This window comes from Anneissia japonica, unplaced genomic scaffold (assembly GCF_011630105.1).
Source record: "Anneissia japonica isolate Jap-2015-1 unplaced genomic scaffold, ASM1163010v1 scaffold17857_len154030_cov113, whole genome shotgun sequence".
In the NCBI taxonomy this organism is placed as follows: domain Eukaryota; kingdom Metazoa; phylum Echinodermata; class Crinoidea; order Comatulida; family Comatulidae; genus Anneissia; species Anneissia japonica.
Window position 1 is genome coordinate 134,612 of NW_022754816.1, and position 22,703 is coordinate 157,314.

Genomic DNA, 22,703 nt, shown 5'->3' on the forward strand with positions numbered 1-22,703 from the left:
TTAGTTTATTATAATCCTTAATCATTTATTAATTAATATCTGTTAAAATTAGAATTGGCGAATTTTGGCCAATTTATGAAAATTGAAGTTGAAATATACTATACTTTTATAGGTCATGTAAATGTTCTATTAAATTCGAAACTTTTTTTGGTGGAAAATATTAATATGATTGATATTTTATGAGAGATAAATGTATCAGCTTCAAAATAGGAAATATTGCGCAGCCATAGTGATTGACAGTATGTAGTGCGCATAGAGAAAAGAAGGTGCTCTCCATTTCGTCATGTTCAATTTTTTGGTCAACTATGCCTTGAGAAGGAGATCACTCGAAAAGCTACGCGCACACAGCGCTATGCAAATGAACCAAGATCAAAGCTGCCGCAGCGCGTGAAGAACAATTGCGCGTTGCCTTCGAAGTCCCATGTGTTCCCCGCCATCAAATTTTCAGCAGGCATAGTTTACCAAAAAATTGAACAGTATTTTTCAGTTTTACGCTGACTTTAATAGCTTTATAGTCGAATCAATCAATCTTTAGACAAAATTATAATGAACACAGAAGTAATTTTAACATAAATATTTTACGGAATCCGTTCCTGAAATATACAAAAAATAACATACCAAAAGTCCGAAAAAATCTAATCATGGGAACATTGTTCATTATAAAGATATGTAATGGGTTAAAATCAAACGCTTTATTGCACAACTGCTCTGATGGAAGCGTATAAATGCATGTCGTTGGCAAGTTGTTGCTAACGAAAAAATGTGAATTATAGGGTATAATACGCCCGCGCGCGATGCGAAGGCGGGGAATTAAACACATGGGTTTGTCGCGTCTGTCCTCAATAATACCTCCATGTTAATACATATTCATAAACCTCCCTGTTGTGACCGCTAACTTGTAAAACGACTCTCTACCGTCAGAGGTTGAAGTGGTGAGATCGTCATAGATCGTCGATACGTATACGAACGAACAATGGTGAGCAAGATGGGAAAGTGTTTGGTTTCGATTCTTTGTCTGTTTTTTAGCTACGGCCTTGGTAAGTACATTGTTTATTCCATAATCTCATGTTTGTTTTACTGTATGATAAATTTAAAATGATTTCCAAATCCGTGTTAGGGAATGTTTGTTACATAGGCCTAGGCCCACATGGTGCACTTACTTACACTACTGCATCATTAATTTGGCACTTTCATCAATTTGAGGAGGGAACGAGTGTGACCGAGTGGGGTGTGTTTATGGGAAATTCCCAGTGACATCTCTACATACAAATCTTATAAAACACCGGAAGGTCCACTGATTAATCTCAGATAAGAAAGTATAATACATACTCCAAGTATTGAAATACACGCCATCGATCGTGTTGGGATTCAATATTTCGACATTAATTATGTCGCATCAGGAATGAAAAAATTATCCATATTAGCAAGCTTATATGCACTAGTACCAAAAGTGTTTAACCAATCAAAACATTACCTCTAGTAGGTGACATAGCAGTAATTTAAACAAAAGATCAAAGCATTCTTACTCTTATGATCAAAGATACCTACAAATACAAAGAAAGCTCTTTTGAAGCTCTGAGTACATTGTTAAGCAAAGGAGGTAGTCTACGTATAGCGAACACTTCTTTAAACAATAGGATTTCTTAAGTACATTATTAACAACTTTTAAAGGGTACCCATTCCAAGACATAAAATTCCTGATGTTACTAAGCTCTGTTTGAAGATTATCATGAGTACACAATCTGTGGCAGGGCTTGAAATTAACTTTTTGTTTATATTTTTAACAATATATAAACCTAGTCGTCGTTCTGCTTGGAAAGTGTGAGGTCGCCGGGGTCACGCTGACTTTGTAAACACAAAAACTAATAGTAAAAATACTTGTAGGAAGTTGAAAATTTGCATGTAGGTGCTGTCTGGTGTGAAGTTGAACCATAATTAATAGCGATGTAGGCGATAAAAACAGTGGTAAAAATACTTGCTGAACACGATTGCTTTGGGGTTATATGCAGACATTTCTCATGGATTAGATGGTGGCGCTGCTCTGCTTGCGACATGTTTGTTCATGGCTCTAACAAAGTTCATTTAATATTACTGTTTTTGGAGAAAGTAACAACTATTGTTACAGACTATATCAATATTTATGGTGTGTTATCGTCGTTGTTTGTGGAGACTGTGGATTCCTGATATGTTTTGACGTGAATTCAAGCAGATTGGTGTATAGTAGTCAGGCCCTAAAACTACTTCAAGCAAGGCCATTGTCTTCGCGGAAGCCCGCCTTTGTTGATGGATTGCCGCAGGATATGAAACGTAGGAAGCGGGGTAAGAGAGGGGGCGTTCGCCAAAGGTTAAAACGGAGAACTTTCAATCCACCACTCCCATCTATAATTATGTTCAACGCTCGTTCTATTAGAGAAAAGCTTGAAGAACTGACGGTAAATACCACAACTTTAAGGGATTTCAGGGATGCATGTCTAATATGCGTTACTGAAACATGGTACCGGTCTGATGTTGACACTCATTGTTTCACCCATATTGATGGTTTTACTTGCTTATGAGCGGACAGAATGCCCGATGCTTGCAAAGATGGTGGAGGAGGTGTATGTATCTACATCAATAACCGTCTTCAGGCAATACTGTACAAAGGATGGAATTGCTTACGGTCGCTCTTAGACCAAGTACTACCTATCCAGGGAATCCCCAAAAATATTTGTTACGGTGGTATACATCACTACAACAGCCCTTGTTAAAAATTCAGCGGATTATTTACAAGATCTAATACGAGACATGGAGAATGACTCGCCGGACGCTGTTAAAATTCTCGCGGGTGATTTTAACCAGTGCGATCTGAAGGATACCATACCACTTTATCATCAGTATGTTGACAAACCCACCAGAGGTAAAAGTATTCTAGATAAATGCTATGGCAACTTACCTGCAGCATACAAATGTGTCATTAAACCTAAAATTGGCACGTCAGATCACGATGTTGTTCATCTGTTACCACAAAGTTCAGAGAATTAAAGCAATCAAACCTACTATTAAGTCAATAAGAATTTGGTCTTGGGATAGCATTGAAACATTAAGAGGGTGTTTTGAAGTTACAAATTGGGATGTCTTCTTTGAAGGATCTACGTTAAGTGGAGCAACAGAAGCAATTTCACATTATATTGATTTTTGTGTCAAGTCTGTTGTTCAAGAAAAGCAAATCAAAGTATATCCGAACAACAAACCGTGGCTCAATGGAAGTATTAAGAAATTATTCCAAAGAAAGTATAAATGCACTGATGAAATGAACAGAAAAGAAATACAAAAAGAGATAAAATATGAGGTTTCACGCTGCAAGAGAAAGTATGGACAAAAGGTAGAAGAAGTCTGGAAATACCAAGCAATTGTGTGGAAGTGTATGCAAATGATGACAGGTTATGACCAAAAATGTGTAAATAGTGTTAAAACAGATTATGATTAAAAAAAATGGCTACTGATCTTAATTCATTTCTACCTGCGATTTGATAATGATCATGATTTTAGTGACATTAGATATCAAATTGAAAATAATATTAGAGATAGCATGACAGATGTAAATCTAGCAATGATTAACACAATGGATGTTAAGAGTGTGTTTAAAACAATTAACCCTAGAAAATCTAGAGGTCCAGATGGTGTCAGTGGAAAAGTTTTAAAGGCATGCAATGAGCAATTGTTCCATGTGTTTTCTCGTTTATACAACTGGTCACTCAATTCTCATGAGGTAGCTGCAATTTGGAAACGTTCATTAATCCATCCACTGGCCAAAATTGGTAACCCTAGAATGCTAAATGATTACAGACCTATTGTTCTTACTGCCGTGCCTATGAAATGCTTTGAAAAACTAGTTAAATGTGAGATCCTTAATGAAACCAATGATGAAGCAGATCCATATCAATTTGCTTACCGTCCTAAGAGAGGTGTAGAAGATGCCATTACTACCCTATTGCATAAAATTCTTGTTCATCTAGAGAGTGCTAATGCATATGCTAGAGTTTTATTTTTAGATTTTTCCTCGGCTTTTAATACAATTAAACCTCATATTTTAATGGAGAAGGTAAGGGTCATTCTTCGGTAATGTGCCATTTTAGACACTGGGAAAGTAGCGATTTCAAAATCATTTTTATTTATTTTTTCTGACGGATTATAAAAGAGGTACATCTCTAGTATATAAAAAAAACATTTGGCTCAATCTTTATCAACAAAATTTTATTTATTTTTTGCTTCTTTAGCAGTTGGTGTCAAGGGGTAATCATCTCCGTCACAAATCCATACCGGAAACAAAAGAAGCGACAAAATGTTCTTAACTCAGAAAATTAGTTTTATCTATCTGGTAACATAATTGTTGAGGCAATAGAGTACTCTCTACCTAATTTAGATGTCACTTGATCGCCCTATCATTTTAATTAATTGAAAAAAGTAATGCATACTAACATTATTTTGGGTTTTTTTTATTTTTGCACCGAATTACTGTAGCCAGAATGTGTCAGACATTAAATATATATTATTTTCATAGAGTGTAAGAGTATAACCAAAAGTATGTGGCTCGTCATTATATTTCCATTTGCTCAATTTTTTAAAGTCAAAGGGGGTCATTATCTGTACGTGATGGAGATGATGTAGGTGTGACGGAGATGATGAGGGTGTGGCGGAAATTAGTTTATACACATTTGTATATAGAGAATAATTTCCGTCACACCTATAGAGACAATGAAGATTTCATGGCTATTATTCTCTAGGAATATAAACTTGAATACATATTTTTCATTTGTTTCAACAATATTTATTCAAACAATATTATATACTGTACGTACAGTACATGTAGTTATAATAAACGTTTCAAGTATAAAATGAAGTTACACCTTTGATTCATTCAAGTATGTCTTACATAGGCTGTTAAACAGCTTAATGTAAAACATACTTTCATAAACATACAGTACTGATTATTAACACAATGTCATCGATAAGTAATGATGCCAGTAACTTAATTCTGTCAGATTTGATTAGAATTTGGATATACAGTATTGCCATTTTTAACTTTAAATTTTCATTTAATACACACTTTTAATTCGTCATCAATGCAATCAATTTTCAGTTGTTTCAACATTATTTATTCAAAACAGTATAGTGTTATTGTAACGTTTTAGGAAATGATAAAGTTGCACCTTTCTTTCATTCATTTAACAGCCAATGTAAAAAATACGTTCATCAACATGATTATTAAAACGATGAACTCGATTAGTATGATTGTGAGTAATTTAATACCATCAGATTTGATTAGAATATTTGAATATTGCTATTTTAAAGTTTTTTTTTTTTTTTTTTTTTTTTTTTTTAAAACTTCATTTAATTTCCATTTTAAAACTTCATTTAATACAAGAAAGATGTGTTAACTTTATCAATCTTCATCTAATACAATCAAGTTTTGTAAACTTTGAAAATCTCTATTTCAGCTCAAAATACATCATAAGTACATAATTGTGAGGTGTCACCACAAAATGAATCTCATGGTTAGAAATTCAAAAATTGAGTTTATATTATATTTGGGTAGATCACATTAAAAGCTTTCATTTGGTCTTTGAATGGCTTTCCTATTATAAGTAAATCCAGAAATGTGAGCATTTAAAGTTTAGGTGTATAAGAACCACGTTTTGAGAAAATCAGCCTCAAAGATAAACTAACCTGTACAAATAATATGACTAGAATTACAGAATATGTGCAGAGAACACTGTTTTGGCAAGAAAATTCACTTACAAAGTATACAATCATATAATATAAGTATCAAGTTATTCAAAAACATTAAAATCAAAATTTTGTAAAATTGTTGACTTTGGCCTGTTTTGGTAAATATCTCAACATAATTTCACCAACAATGCGCCTCATTTCATGGTGAGACCTCACATATAACAAGAACAATTGTTCAAAACAGTAATGTGAACATTTTATGAAATAATAAATTATGGCTTTCTTTCATTCATTTAACAGCTAACGTAAAACATACATTCATCAACATAATTATTAACACGATGTCCTCCATCAGTAATTTAATAACAGCAGATTTGATTAGAATTTGAATATTGCTATTTTTAAGTTTTTTTTTTTTTTTAAACTCCTCAAAACAATTTCATACTCATCCCGATAAGAACAATTGTATTTCTATTAAAAAGATTTAAAATCTAAAGGCGGCAGCAATCAGTTTAACAATAATTGAGTTGGGATCATCTTTGGCATATTTGTTTGGAATCAATCTATTCCTCTCCAAGATGCTGCATTATAGCTCGGCAGAATTGTTGGTTCTATCATATGATGCCTTGATGTGACTTTACTAACCGGAGGAAAAAATGTAATTAACATCATCATAATTATACCAGATTCGGTCTTCTCTTGCGGGCCAGAAAAAGCGGTTGACTCCCACTCGACTCATTGTTTTTACCTCCACTGAGTCATCATCAGTGTCTTCAATTTGACCTGGATATGGTTTCCCATCATACAAAACAACGCACCACATTCCGTTATATGCATTTGTTGCACTTACTTGCTCAATAACCGACAGGGTATTCTTCTTGGAAACATAATTTGTCATTAATTGTATATCCTTTGACGTTGATGGTACAGGTATGTCTTCTGACCTTGATGGTGTATCTTTTGATGTTGTTGTAGGCCTTGTTGTGGACGTTTTAGCGTTTTGTACCGTTGATGGCGTTTTATTATTACAGATAATAACACTACTACGAGTTTTTTCAAAACAGGGACGTTCACAGAAACAACTCAATACTCTGTGTTCCACAACGCCAGCTTGGCCTGGATACAGAACCTGGTGAATTTTCATTGTTCCTTCCACTGTTCTCAATTCTGGAACTTGGTTATCAAATTTTTCAATATCCACCTGGGTGACGAATTGCAGGTAAATTGTTGTTAGTCCCTTCAAACTTTCCAGTAACCCTTCAGCCGAAACAATGTCATTGCCAGCTGCCACAATTGCATCGGCCGACCGCTTAATCACACCCCCAATTCCATCTGGTGCACCTTTTCCATGGCCCGCTTCTAAAAAGTTCCACGTTATTTCAGTGAACCCAAGGGTTCTTGGAACAGTAGATGTTAGCCAAAAGTTAGTTTTATTACGGTATTGGGTCGTTGGTCCATCCGAAACAAAATGTATTGTATTTATGAGAGGGAGTTCTGTTTTGATTTTTTTCAGAATAGGAGTCAAGTGACCCCAAATACCCGATGCGTCATGCCTTGTGCAGGGAGATATAGTACAGAATGATGAGAATCTGTCAGCCGTGTAATAAACACCAGTGTGCAGGGACACTTGTTCATGAGAACCCCCGAAGTGAATGCTTTGAATATCTTCCCCGTGTTTACACCCGTAATTCTCCGAAAAATCTATGTGAATTACAACCTCATTCGCTTTTAGTCCTTCTTTTAGCTTCCTGAGTTCTGCATATTGATGATATATGTTATATGTATGCATTGAGTAGCGAGGCTTAATTTCCGACTCATACTTGTCGCATAATTCTGACAGCTTAATTTCTATGTTCTCTTTCACTGTAACTTTAGACACCTTATTGTCACCATACGGTTTGTCTTTTGTTACCCACTGATGATATGTTATCAACTTTTCAGCACTCGAATGCATACTGAAACTCAATCTCTTTGAAGAACATTTAGAGCACTCCCCATACATACACTTGTGATTTTTGGTGTCGCACACAATTTCGGCCACACTGTCTTCAACAGGGCTTGATGGTATGGCCTTTTCTGCCACTAACTGTTTATGCATATATGCTACATTTGTACATTTTTTGCACATGCATGTTTCTAAGTTACTTAGGGTGGGCTTCACAGTCCAAAAGGGTTTCATTTTGCAAAATGTTGAGTAGTGAATTTTCGAATTTGGATTTTCATACAAGAACTTTGCATGTAATAGCTTCATACTATCATTCAAAAGTCGCTTCTGTTTCTTGATCTTATTGGACGTGATGGTATCTTTCTTTCCTGGCATTTGACGACTGTTGTCATCTCTTTCAAGAAAGTTTCGGATCCTCAGCTTCATATAATCATTTATCCTGTCAAGTTCTTTCGGCGGTCTTTTTTTAATAGCCTCGGGTTAATTCCGATCTTTGAAGATAGCCTATTTATCACACAGTATTTCTTATGTACATTGGCCACAGCCCTTCTCAGGACTTGTTTTATCTTGCATTGTTTGTTTCTTTTGTATTTCTTCCTGATTTCATCGAAGACAGCATTATGGAATATTAATTCCTTCCTAATTTCAGGTGTCACTTTACATTTTCTCAACATTCTCCGTGCCCTTGAACGAGGAGTTGAACTTGAGTTAAGCAGTTCATCCCTCTCTCTGTAATATTTTTTCTTCCACTTTTCTATGGCAGACTTCTGTGCCTCAAGCCTTTTTCCAAACGAATAATCTTCCTGTAAGCCTTTGCACGAGCTGCCTTCACTTTTCTTCTTCCTCTTTGTGTGCGTCGATCTGTACGTCTTGGAGGTGGTGTAGCAGGTGGTGAACTCGACGACATTTGTGCGGGTGACATTGGAAAGCCAGGACCTTTCTGCTTGTCTCTAAACCTTTGCGAACCCTTTCGCCATTGTTTTCTTTGCATTCTTTGCTCTTGTGGGGTTTTATCGGAAATAGGAACATAATTCTTGCGTTTTCTTTGCCTTTCTTTCTTTAGATAGATTTCACGTCGAGCGAGATCATTTTTCAAATTATCTCTGTATTTCTTGGCACGTTCAGCTGCACTAAGAGCCATACTGTTGGGGTGAATATGGAAAATAAAATTAAATAAAATTAAAATTTAAATAAATAAAATAAAATAAATAAAATAAATAAAATAAATAAAATTCATTTATAAAACACGTTTTAAAGTTTATTCATGAAAATATCAGTTTAAGTTAATAAGATACAAATTTGTGTAGCGTATCATTTCCGTTACATCAACAAGCGCATCTATCTAGGCCTAGCCTAACCTATTGTAAATCTAGTGGATAAACCATCTTTAAGGATTTCCAGGTTCACAGTACCTAAAATAACGTCAAAACACCACTTGGCCTTGGATAATATCCGTCACAACATCTCCGTCACTAAAAAGAATTCACAAATCGTGACGGATATTACGTGACGGTACATGACGACCCTAGCTAAGCTAAGACCCTAGCATTAGGCCTAAGCATACATGTACATCAGTCTATAGAAGGTGGCCTAGAAATTAACTGAAATTATCATAATTTTGAAAAAAATTCACAAAATAAGAAAAACATTTTAGTGATCAGAAACATTTGGAGATTACGATGAATAAAGGTACGCACCTGTATACCTGAAGAAAAAGTCAAAAATATGAATAATACGTTGCCCGATAATAGAGTAAAATGAATCTACCACAGAGACGTTTTAAAACTCGCGCCTGCGTTGTCAAAAATAATGAAATCGTAAGATTAGTCTTCCTGTCCAGGCGCTTTGAAACATTTGTGACGGTACATGATGCAATATGCGGGACAGCAAAATGTCAATATAAAATGTTAAATATTTCGAAATTCTTGCGTGGATAAACATTTTTCAATATTTATTCCACATTATACAACAAATAATTTGCAATTCTTCGTGTTTTTACCATGCTGAAGCTATGCGTTAAAATATGCCGGTATAGTGAAATATAATAACATACGATCGGGACATCGACTTTAGGGGGTGGTGACTCGCTTTAAGTGCTATTTTCTAAATAATGAGCAATGGTTTTCTGTGTTTGAGTCTTTAATTGTATAAATAAATGGCAATTTTCACCTACTAAGAAGAAAAAAAAATTGAACTCCATTGCATACGATAGTACTATCAACTGAAAGTCCCGTGACTTGAAAATGGCACATTACCGAAGAATGACCCGTAAATGTTTTAGGTATTAACCCATCTCTTATTTTATGGATCAACAACTTTTTAAAGGATAGGGAGCAATTTGTCTGTTTTAACAATTTTAACTCTGATATACGTACGTGCTCCCCAGGGCTGTGTTTTATCTCCTTTTCTTTTCTCTTTATATACTAACGATTTTAAATGTACAAATAAACAATTGAGTTTTAATATACTGTTAAATATGCAGATGACACTTGCCAAGTTGGCCTTGTGAAGGATAATGACAGTCAGGTATATCTTGAGAATGTCGATCACTTTTCAACATGGTGCCAAGATAATTATTTAAAGTTAAATGTTAAAAAGACAAAGGAGATTATCATTGATTTTAGAAAAGGCAACAAGACACATGATGATGTGACTATTATACATGATAAGGTTGAAATTGTTAAACACCATAAATATCTTGGTACAATTATTGATGATAAGCTTGACTGGAAAGAAATACAAAGCACATTACCATTAAGTGCAATCAGAGGCTGTACTTCCTAAGACGTTTAAAGAAATTTCATGTATGATAATAAAATCATGGTACTCTTTTATGAATCAGTCATTTTATCAATTCTAACTTTTAGTGCAATAGTCTGGTTTTATAGCCTTGATAAACAGAACATGAAAAAACTTGTAAGAATTAATATAACAGCTGACAGAATTATTGGGACTAGAAACAGTAAGAATATAGAAGACTGTGTTAACATTACAATGTGTAAAAAAATGGAAGTAATTATATCAGATGTTAATCACCCTCTTAATCAGTACCTCGCCTTCAGCAAAACTGGACGTATGTTATATCCAAGGATGCGGACAAATAGAATTTGTAAATCATTTCTCCCAAGCGCTATGAGACAATTTAATAAAATGTGCAAAAGATAGGCCTATGCTGTATACCCCAATCTGCTCGCCTTTGCCAAAGCTGATTTTTTACAGAATGTTTAACCAATTTTAACCCCTTTTTAATGTTTTTAGCCTTTTTAGCCATTTTAACCTTTTAGCTGACTTTTATTGTTTTTAAATTTTTGCTGTTTCCTCTGTGATTTTATCTTTTGTGTCTTGTTTTAACTTACATTTTAACTGTGAACAAACAAGAAGAATTTCAAACCATCTTCTCACTGTGTTTGACAATAAAAGTTTGAATTGAATTGAATTGAATTGAATAAGGTCATCCTGGATTTCTGGTTCCGGTTATGAGCCAGTTGTTTGGACTGAAGACAGTACCTGGGACGCGATAGTTATTCCTACCAAGGCAATTCAACAGAAGGAAGAACTTAATTAGCAGAAAAATGAGCTGTTCCGCGTATTTGCATTAAAAACGATGGAACATTCGCCCTCATGGGGTTGCAGTAAAATTTGAACATTTTACTAAGTGGAGAAACTACAGGAAACAAACGAACCAGAGCAGCGCCTTTATTCTTACTATATAGCACCTCCGCGCGGATGCAGTAAAATTTTTCTTCGTGTACCCACAATGCATTTCGACCGGATGTTCCACTATTTTGGGAAGCTGCTCTATCTTCTGCTATTTATTATCTTTGCTTGTTCCAACAAATAACAGCCAGCTTTTCGGTACTACAACACCTTTGATGGAGGGCCGCGGAAGATACTCGTTTTTGGCTGACAGGCAAACAGCTAAACAGCCAGAAATGTTATTACTGTATATGACATTTAGTTTTCCATACAGTTCGATTTTTATGTTTTCTGTAAAGTTCGGTTTGTGCACCTTTACGGACGAGAAAGATGTAAGCCTATTCAGTGTTTGTTCGCCGAGCCGACACAAATAGCTGGAATTCCACACAGGACAGTTTTTGATCGTTTTGTAGGCCTGAACTCGGTTCGGGTGCATACAGACAGTCAAGTGACAATATTATTACAATATGCGTGTACGATGTTCGTTTCCTCTACAGTAGATTTTATGTCCGTTTCCTGTTAAAGTTTATTTCTGAAAATTTTTATCAGATTCGTCTTGGCGACTAGTGTGCATTTTCGATAATATTTTTCTAAGCATAAACAACATTATTCTTTGTCATGACACACATTTTTCGTCATTACTATGTCAATTTCCTGAAATTATTTTTTTATAAGATTCGTTTTAGCGATTAGTGTGCATTTTCGGAAATATTTTCAGTATTTTTCTGAACACAACACATTCTTCGTCATTACTATGCCAATTTCCTGAATTTTTTCCTATCAGATTTGTTTTGGCAATTAGTGTGCAATTTCGGTAATATTTTCAGTATTTTTTCTAAATACAGCACCATTCTTCGTCGTTACGATGTCAATTGTTTAGGGCCTTTTATTGTTTGCGTGTATTTTTCGATAACCTACATTAATATTACCTTAAATGTAACACATCGGAACGCCCCGTGTGGGTATGTTGAGAGAGATATGCAAAATGAAAAACTACACGAGCAGTTATATATCAATTCATTAGCATTTGTTTTTGTACCCAAAAATCCAGCCGATTTCTGCCAAACGGCTCGAATTAAATAGCAGAAAATAGGCACTTGTGGCAGTTTGTAATATATCTCTGTTAATATTTGACCGATTTTTGGCTGTTTTTGCAACGTGTTCCATTTAATTACCTACAGTGTCATGCCACCTTTGTTTTTTAAGTCACTGAAGCATCGTCTGAATCTTTTTTAACAGTAAGATCATTTAAAAACCGTCCTGTGTTAAAGTAATAGGCCTGTTTATTGCTGCGAAGCAGCCAATTCATATTCTTGACAGCAATTTGACCTCTGAAAGGTCATTGTTTGTAAAAAAAACAAGGGCCTAAGACGACTGAAAAGCGGAGTTTTCTTTCGTTCTGCCGGGTAAAATCAATTACTTTAGGCGACGTTTGTAGACTAACCAACATGTACCAACGTCCGCATGTCGCGCTAGCCTTTTCCTACTCTAGGCCTAGACTAGCTAGGATGGTATAGGCCTAGCCTTGAAGGGACGAAGGTCCCAATCAGGGCTTGCCCTAACTTTTTTTGGTAACTAGCCCACTGGGCTAGTTTACTAGAGATTTTACTAGCCCACAGAATATTTTACTAGCCCACAGACAGGAAAAAATTTTGTTTCAATATATTTATTAGCGACAATTAAATTTGAAGGTTGATTTGCAATTTCATAATTTTTGTAGCATTGCTGTTTGAGCTACCCTCTCAAAATATTGTTGAATAAATAAATAAAAAAAATCACTATGCTGCAAAATCGACTCTGGTTATAACATGTTTTACATCTCCCTTGTTATAACTTTGGCTTTCTAATATTTAACAAAGGGCCCAGAAATCAATCAAAACCAATGCATCTGTTAAATCTTTAGGTCTCAAGTCACTCACCCCCAATGGTAATAAATCTTGCTTAGGCTACCTAGGCTAGGCTAGGCTACCTAGGATAGGCAAGACCTAGCCTAGGCCCTAGGTCCTAGGGCCTAGGCTAGCCTAGCCTACCTATAGCATTGAAGTACTTATTAACAGTTGAACATTTTAAAAATATCATTATGAGAAAATAATATGAATATAAGGTAGTACATTAAATTAAATGTTCTAACTACCTAAATTAACCAGATTGAACGATCAAACTATCTTCTAATCTATTCTCCGATCCGACGATGACGTCAGAGGTCAAATCCAACTTCCGGAATAACAATTGCAGGACAAAAATAAACAAACCCGCGATACGATTTTTACTTGCGCGATATCATCCTTCATTTCGCAAGGATACTTTATTACATTCATTATCCCATTGTTTTTTTAAAAGAAATGTTGTTCAATGGCATATTCATATAACACCAGTATCTTGATTGTGAAGCTAGAGAGCGATATAGAATGAAAATGAGGATATGTGGGCTAGGCCTAGAGGACTGCCCATACAGGATACCTGGCGAGGCATGGGTTAATGACCCAACACAGTGGCCTGCGCTTGAGTTGGAATGGCCAGAGATTTATAACTATCTTATCAATGTCTCCAGGTGTCTTCACTCGGGAAGCCATGAAAAGTAGGTAAAACCTTGAAGCCCATAACCAATTGTGGTTGGGTGAGAACAGTTTTAATGTATGAACCCCCATCATGTACATGTACCAGCCAGTGGTGTTCATGAGTTGAGAGCAGAGGTTAAACCCTGGTTAAACCATCACAACGGCTAAATGATGATCCGCATCTACCATGATTGCCATGAACAAGGCAAATGATACTATTATTGCTGCTCATTGCACTTGTATGGCAGGGTTAGTTAGAATTGACTCTTTGTTTAGCCTATACAGCATTTATTCAAACATCTTTTTTTCTATATGGTTTGATAATGCTGATGCTTTGAATATGGTTTTTGACCTTATATGACAATATAACCCAAGACCAAATAAAGTTAAATTAATTGCTAATTCCACATCCCTGCCCTACCAATGAAAAAATTACTGTTAAATAAAAAAAAAAAAAATAAATAATAATCCATGGAAAATAAAATTTAAAAATCAGTAAAATTGTTTACTGTAGTCTAGCATATGCCATAAAAAATTAAAATAATAAATCAACCTTAACAAAAAAGTACTGTAATTTAAAATCCTTAATGTAACACAAACAATAAATTAGATATGGGTCTTCAGTGGGTATATTAAAATATGAAGATTTAAAACTGCATTTCATCTATTTTTTTAAGATGTTTGGCGCACAAATAAACGTTCCTGCCTGTCGGGTTCCACTTCGAGCCATCAGCATTTTTTCGCCTGCATGCAGCAATCCATTTCTGTCTCAATACGGTATTGTTGTTGGGAAACCTAAAAGATCTTGGTTTTTTTTTCATTCTTGAGTTATTCGTACATCCAACAGCTTCGCAATATAAAGGCATGACGGAAATACAACTAAAATACAAGAAAGTAGAAACCAGTACAGTAACCCTATCGTGTCAAACACGTTGTAAAGAATAGCAGTGCGCTCTCGTACCGCGGGAATTTGTCCTGCAGTTGTCTTGCGCGTACTTAAAAGTCTAATACGCGGGGTCAAGTCGGATCGGAGAATTGAGAGAAAGATAACATGCCATCCTGTAGTGGTTGGTGAATGACTTGGGGATCATCTTAATAATTAAACACTCACGCATGTGGAGAGCTGAAAGCTAGCTAGAGTGTACTCTCTGGGCTGCGGTACCTCCTGTGCAGGGATTGCCTCGAAAGTTCCATTTTTTTTTTCTTTTTTTTTTTTTAAAGAAAATGTTTTTCTTGCTAATTCTCCACTAGACAACCGGGCAACATGAAGAGTAAATAGGCTAGCCCGGAGCGGTTTTTACTAGACATTGTATGCCGGGCTAGTACTAAATCGAGCCCTGCCAATGAAAAACAACGTCGCTCCTTGATAGCTAACATTGCCTATTTAACATCACAATAATTCATTATTAGACCTATAGTTGGTTTTTTGAATTGTACTCCACAAATCTCAGCCGATACCTCGCACAACTCCAATAACGTCTTGTATCTATTGTCGTGATATCATTGCTCGCTGGCTCACACTTGCGATGTCTCGCACTTGTGATCAAATAACATGCTGGTTCGCACTTGGGCAACACTCTTTGGCAGTCAACTCGCCCCTAGAAAACCCGCCCTTGGAAACTTTCCCCATAAAAAAAATGTACACTTCCTAGACCATGCAGTCTTCAAAATAAAAATTGTAACCTTTGGTAATCAACTACATTTTCCACATACATAGACATTTTTTAAACTTTATTAAAAAAAACCTAAACCATAATTCACCACTTTTGATATTTTTTGACAAAAATGAAATATTACGACTTTGTTACCCAATGAGAAGTGTTCTAATATAGACAATGGGTCGTACTCTCTCATATTATTTGTTATAATTTTATTATTCATTATTTTCACTTGACTCGCATAAATAATTTTGTTCGAAGAACATTTATATGCAGTTGTACTTCGCAGCACTTCACTTGCAATTTGCAATTTCTAGTAAAATTTCCTGATCATGTTAAAAAAGCCCTCTTACTTTTGACCTCGTGGCCCAATTTTAAATTATGCTTTCTCAATTGGTTAATTCACGTAGTAGGATGTACATGCATGTACTTTAGTAATTATGACGTTAGATTGCCCAATCAGTCTTTTTCGATTTTACTTCCGCGTTTGCATTCCGTAGCGTCACCTATCGTTCAAAAACGTAACCACGTTCTAGCGTCGCTAAGCAAAAATACAACAGATTTTTTACATATAAGACCCGTCCATTACTTCCTTATATGGTAAAAACATTTCCAAATAAGTCTAGTTTCAAAACCAATCGGAGTTGTTCAGGAAAACCCATGTTAACACAAAGCATTATCGATTGAAGTTGACACATGTAAAATAGGGAAAATCTGTACGATATGACTAAGCTTTTATTTAGATTTTCTCCATAGTTTAATATTAATTTTCTCCATTAATTAATATTTTTTGAAGTGTTGATTTATCATGTTTAGTCTTAGTTTAGTTGGGTAAGACCTGTCTTAAATCTGTTCAAAAATTTGTAATCATACTTGTAGCCCGTAAAGTGCTAGGCATTATTTTGAGCATGTGTGAGCATGCAGTAGTCGTAGCTGAGTGACATTGACTGCAGCCGCGTGTCGCATGGTGGTGTGATCCATTGTTTGTACTAGCCTAGGACTAGGCATCTGACAGTGAAGGCAGACTGATATGGAATGCCCACAGTGCCTTCAGTGGCGGCTATATCATTTGGCTGCGCATTTACCATTCGGCGACCCATTCCATGCGGCGCATATGTTATGCGGAGGCAACTTTTTGCATTCGGCGGCGACTATGTATTCGGCGCATTTGTCATGCGGCGGCGAGTTTTTCATTCAGCGGCGACCCTATTTGCCGACTACATCATTCGGCGACTTTAGCATTCAGCGGCTGAAGCTATACATCATTCGGCGACTTTAGCATTCGGCGACTATTTAGGCCGGTATCAATTGGCGACCATCCAATATTACAAAACAGGTAATTTCCAACGCCTGCTTACAAACCTAACTTACACAGCTGTATATTCTTGTGTTAATCTGGTGCTTCTGTTTGTGTTTATTCTTTTCTACTACATTTGAACGAGAATAATGATAATACACATGATTAGTATATTTTTATGTTACTTGTAACACTAATAAGTGATTTCGTGGTATAAAACAATGATTCTGTCATATTTAAAAGCTTGTAGTCCAGTGTCCTTGGCCCATCCATACTCTAAGAGTGTTTGGATACTTAATTCCTAATACATCCTAAGAAAGCATTTTATTTTACGTGTCATGGGTTTTGTACGGTCAACATATTTATACAGTACTGTACATAGGTAAATAGGCCTTTACAGTATTCTAAATAACTTATTGTACAGTTATACTTTATTAAATTTCCAGCTTTCACCTGTCTTCAATTCTGTTATATTTTAGCCTTACATGTTATGTACCGTTTACTATATTTTAATTATTTATAGGCCTACATTTTATTTGTTTAATTTAATGCTTAGTATACAGTTTCACTGTTAAAATGTTAATCGCGCTTCGCCGGTGACTGTTCCTACAGTTATAATCATTTCCCTATGTTTAGCCTTATTATTATTATTATTACTATTATTATTATTATTATTATCTTATTATGCTTTCCAACAACACAACACATGATCATTCATTGTGCTTGCTTACTCTTGTTTTTTTGTTTTTATAAGAATCAGAACAATTTTTCCCATGCTCAGTGTTCTTATTTTTTATATGGGTCGATTTAAAGGCTCAAAATAATCTTATTTTATTCTTATTTTTACACACTTTTCAAACATAAAAAAAACGTTATTTTACAGAGAGTGTATATTACTTTACTGTATTATAGAGGATATTAGTAAAACCTACAAATAAGGTACAGATAGATTTGTTGGTTTTTTCCATTTTCCCATTAAAGCTCTCTGCAAGAGAACAAATAATCAAGATTAAAAATGATCTGGTCATTGGAACTTATAATTTTAATTTCTCCGATCATAGTATTGTTGCCTCACGTAGAAGTGGTTGGCGCATCGGTTGTGGTTTGGACTCCCAACCTCGAGGTCGGGAGTTCAAAACTCTCGCTGTGCAAGTCGCTTGTGTCCTTGGGCAAGGCACTTTATATACGGTNNNCGGTTGTCTCTCTCCACCCAGGAGTACAAGTGGGTACCTGGTAGGTTCAAACACAGCCTGCGCTGAATACAGCTGCAACATTATGGAATTCCCCATGGGGCTTGAGGGTGTGTTCCATATGTGCTTGATCCAGTGATCCGGGGGTAATAATGTTCAAGCACTTCGAGATTGTGTCAACGGGAGGCGCTATATAAATCCAGAATAATTATTATTATCACTGATAATAGCATTGTGCAAAGACTAATTCCATAAGGACACAAGTATTATTTACAGTATAGAATTTGAACCGTCAATTTCAACACCTTTATTAGAACCCTTTACAAATGTATTCTTCGTTATACATCCATTTTTACAAGGCAAAGACAATTATGAAAGTCTTATTTTTAAAACCAAAATGAACTGCTGCATTTGTGTTTGTTTTTTGTTTGGACTAGATTTAAACTACTTTTACTAACCTCAAACTCTTCATTCACAGTTATTGCAGCCTTTAACTTTTGACCCTTTCTTCTTCCTTTTGACTTCAATTCTTTTTGTAAATCAAGTATCAATTGAATTTCTACTTTTTCATCAGCTTCCTGTAATAGAAAACACCCAAATTACTAATCAATTAAATATTACAGTATTTGGTATACTGTAAAGCGATGTTCCGCAAACTATGGTCCGCGGCCCAAATTTGGGCCGCGAAACAGTTTTGGAGGGCCGCGAGGCCATCTGGAAATTAAAAAAAATATAACGAAGAGACGTTTCATGATGGAGAAAATAGTTTTTAATAAAGCCCCTTCATGGTTACAGCAAAGGCTTCACTTACACATGCTGCTAAAGTGCCAGATAACTATTTGAGTTATAAGCGGTTTTTGTGTCTATGCCCCCTCGGGAGCTGAACACTAAGTTATCGTCTAGTATTAAACCTGTAAGATCAAGTAAATCTGGTATGGAGGAATGGTGGGATGAGTCATAAGCTGGGTCAGATAAACATAAATATAAGACCTGTCCTAGAAAGATCACTACAGTAAACAACTCCACACATTTATTGATAACCGAATGCCCATGTGGATACTTTATTACTAAACATAATACCTGTTTTTGGAAGGAGAAAACTATGACGTGAGTGGCCGAACCGTGCTTGGTTGAATCATGGTAGAGAAAAAACAATCAACAATTGTCGTGGGGGAGGGGGGACACAAATGTGCAGTATTGTTTATTTAATAAAATAATATTTAATTTGTATACAATGAAATGTTATCACTATTATGTTGGTCCCTGGCGCAGCTGGGCTGCGGCTTGGTGCCTGGAATCGTAAATAGGCCGTGAAGTAAAAAGTTTGCGGAACGCTGCTGTAAAGCTGTCTCTTATACACATCTAGATGTGTATAAGAGACAGAGCCTAGGTGGTGCATCATCTGGTTCCATTATTTCCTCCTGCAAGAGAAAAAATAATCAAGATTAAAAATGATCTGGTCATTGGATGGATAAATCATACACAACTTATAATTTTAATTTCTCCGATCATAGTATTGTTGCCTCACGTAGAAGTGGTTGGCGCATCGGTAATACAATAATATTTTGCTTTTCCGCATCTAAAAATTACTTCAGTCATCACTGATGTTTACAAATGAATGGTCACAAAAAATCCAACTAATGTATAATGAATAAATGGTCACAACACTTCAAACTGTCAATAAATTTACAAACATTGAATGCTTAAGATTTAATAGGAAGAATACTTAAACAAATGCAATTTATTACTTGTTTTATAACAAACTTGACACAAAATCATTTACTTACATGTCCACTTTCCTTTAGTAAAGGAAACCTTTCTAATATTTCCTTTGCGCCCCCATTCAATTTTCTTATGACATTTTGCCTTTCCGAAAAGAGTCTCTTAGCAGTTTTTTAATCCTTGGCCCATCTTCAGCAACCACTGCAACTTTCAACTCTTCTTCAATCTCCTCAAAGGACATGTGATTATCTATAATGATTTTCAAACTGTTAATGAAAAGTAACCTACCACTATCTTTGGGAAGACATATATAAAAGCGAGCTCCATTTCCCGGCTTTCTTTTATCTCCCTTACTAGTTTTATTGATTCGTTTATTTTCCCTCCATCTAATGTTTCTGAGCTTTTGGGAAAGCTTCTGTGTCACGACTCTCTGTCAGAAAAAAATGAAAAATAATCATTCGTATAATCAGCTAATATGTTGGAACTTTCCTTAGAATTTAGGGTATTTTCAGATCTATGGAGTTATAGGTTTGGTATCATAAGCAACGTCACAATATAATTAGCGTCGTAACAGCAAAGTGTTCATGTTCCATTAACTAAGACTTTGGGACGAAAAACTGTATGCAGGAATTAATTTGATTTTTGTTGACATCACTTAGGTCAAAATCATTGATGTATGACTTTTGTATTGTATGTGTCGTACAGTAATCTTGTACCTTGCTTTTCTTAATCTTATCTAAAGAAATGTCAGTGTTGCTCCACATCTTTTCCTGGTTCCTAGTTTTAACCTAATTTTGGATTTGAATGCTGAATACGATATACAAAACCATAACTCTGTGGGTGTGATCAAGCCTTTGGGCTAGAGTAGTTTCTTTTTTTTAAAAATCAATTAAGGTTATCATGAATGAGACATTGTTTGAGTTTGGGCTGGAATGTCAGGGATCCCTAAAATATATGGCTGTCGACGACAGCTTTAGCTATATTACATGAATGTACCACAGACAATACAAACACTAAAGTTAATTTACATACCCATTTTGATGATCCAGAACTGAATGCAAGGTTAGGATGTTCAGCCACTAATGATTTACCAAAAACTTCATATTGTGTCTTGGATTTCATATTATACTTGTGTGCAATGATATGATAGGCAGTCTCCTCTATGATTTTGTCCAGATGCTTGGAGGCATCGACACTATTACTGAGCCAACCTCGGACTCTAGTTGAGTATATGGGAAGGGGACATTCAGTTCCAGCACTAGAAGTTGACGAATGCCATTCAGCTTCCTCTTCTTCACTAGAGCCAGAAGGCACTGAGAATTCCTGAATTTCCAAATCAGGTGTCTAAAGAAGAATATAAGAAATATTCTTAAAACATTAGAGCTGCATATTGCCAAATGCCAAAAAGTGCCACTATCAATCTAAATAGCTTCATAGAAGACAATTATTTTCTTAAAGGTCCAGCTTACGTGTTCCACAACTCGAGGTCAGGTACGCTTACAGTAGGTCCGACATAAAACCCTTATAATATTCAAACAATTATCTATGTATGATGACGCCATTCTTTTTACAAGGCTCAGCAATTAAATTCAATTACTCTAAATTGAGACAAGGAAACTGATTTCATAATTAAGAACTAAATGAATGAATACCTTTCTTGCTTGCAGTAATACTTTGATTTTCCTGACAATCCCCACTCTCCCTGGTAGCATACTTTTTAAGTCTTCATCTTTAAGATGGAACAATATTTCTCCATCAACACCATTTTCTGCAACAGATATATTGAATTAATGTATAGCAACAGATCGTATTGTTTGTATACGAAAAAAAAGGCTAATTTCTTAGCCAGCATGAAATTTGCACTTCCTAATAAATGTCACCCATCTGTAAGCAAAAATCACTTAAAGTTCATTGGCTATATGCTGCTACTGAAGTATTTATACACAGTATAATCATTGTCATACAGCACCTGAAAATTAAAGGAAAATTAATTTAATAATACTTTTTTCTGGGGTCATGGTTTGTATTCTCTTGGAAATAAAAGATTAGCTCATATACACTGTACATACATTCTTATCTTTCTTTGTACAGTATATCTATATCTTTGTTTAATGTTTACCTGTATGCAAAATGTATATACATATGAAAATGAAGATGATTCATAAGTGTGTTTCTTACCTTTTGATAATTATGGTATGTCTTCAGATGCTTAAAATGCTTTTAAAGCAAAGTCCATGGGTCATCCACACATCGAAACATTACAAACAGTTTGTCATTCACCATATGAAATATTTGTGGCCATGGGTACAATAATTCATTAAAGTTTAAAGTCAACACCTCATTAGTTGTATCAACTGCAAATGCATTCATATTTGTGTTAAATAATGTCACACCCAGCTTCTTGCAAACAAATGAGTATAGCATAGGACCTCTAACAGCAATTGACTGTATCTGAATGAATTCTGGAACTAACAAATGATCCCATTTTTTTAACAGAATGGCATTTTCATAGTAATGAATTCCTTTCACCTTAATTGAAGATGTTAACATTAACTTTGTTTTCAAAAAATGGTAACTTTAACTTCATCTCCATGGTACAAAAACATTTCTGATTTTTTTCCATTCATGCTTACCATCTGGAGGCACATCCACTTTTGATGGTACATCACCAAAGTCCTAGCGATATTTTTGAAATTGAACCACCGTTTTAGCTTAAAGAATCCGTTTTTGCCTTCAAATCTCATACACCAGTGTGATCTCAAAGGTCCAAAATCTTTCAGTTGTGCAGAAAAATGAACAAGGTAATGCATTTTAGGGGTAAATGACTCTTGTGGGTTAAGGTTGATAAAATTGAGCAAGTATGTCGAGATGAGGTGTGTAAGGGTGTCGTAAGTGTCAGAGGACGCTACTGGTGATAAACAAAGTAGT

The 22,703-nt window shown here is 35.4% G+C and overlaps 4 protein-coding genes across 4 annotated transcripts; 1 reads left to right on the forward strand and 3 right to left on the reverse strand.

Moving 5' to 3' along the window:
- Window positions 1-3,568: 3,568 nt before the first annotated feature.
- On the forward strand, window positions 3,569-4,102 carry LOC117123254. The gene has a single exon (XM_033269110.1). The coding sequence runs from the start codon at window positions 3,569-3,571 to the stop codon at window positions 4,100-4,102; it is 534 nt and encodes a 177-aa protein (XP_033125001.1).
- Window positions 4,103-6,349: 2,247 nt separating this feature from the next.
- On the reverse strand, window positions 6,350-8,080 carry LOC117123255. Its single transcript, XM_033269111.1, has one exon. The coding sequence runs from the start codon at window positions 8,078-8,080 to the stop codon at window positions 6,350-6,352; it is 1,731 nt and encodes a 576-aa protein (XP_033125002.1).
- A 22-nt stretch (window positions 8,081-8,102) lies between these two features.
- LOC117123266 lies at window positions 8,103-9,428 on the reverse strand. The gene is made up of 2 exons (XM_033269120.1): window positions 9,352-9,428; window positions 8,103-8,796 (listed from the first exon to the last, which is right to left on the reverse strand). The coding sequence occupies exon 2, from the start codon at window positions 8,793-8,795 to the stop codon at window positions 8,409-8,411; it is 387 nt and encodes a 128-aa protein (XP_033125011.1). The 5' UTR covers window position 8,796; window positions 9,352-9,428; the 3' UTR covers window positions 8,103-8,408.
- Window positions 9,429-17,791: 8,363 nt separating this feature from the next.
- On the reverse strand, window positions 17,792-21,585 carry LOC117123256. Its single transcript, XM_033269112.1, has 5 exons — window positions 21,428-21,585; window positions 20,808-21,119; window positions 19,975-20,205; window positions 18,512-18,631; window positions 17,792-17,848 (listed from the first exon to the last, which is right to left on the reverse strand). Exons 1-5 carry the CDS (start codon window positions 21,485-21,487, stop codon window positions 17,792-17,794), a joined length of 780 nt encoding a protein of 259 aa, XP_033125003.1. The 5' UTR covers window positions 21,488-21,585.
- Window positions 21,586-22,703: the final 1,118 nt, after the last annotated feature.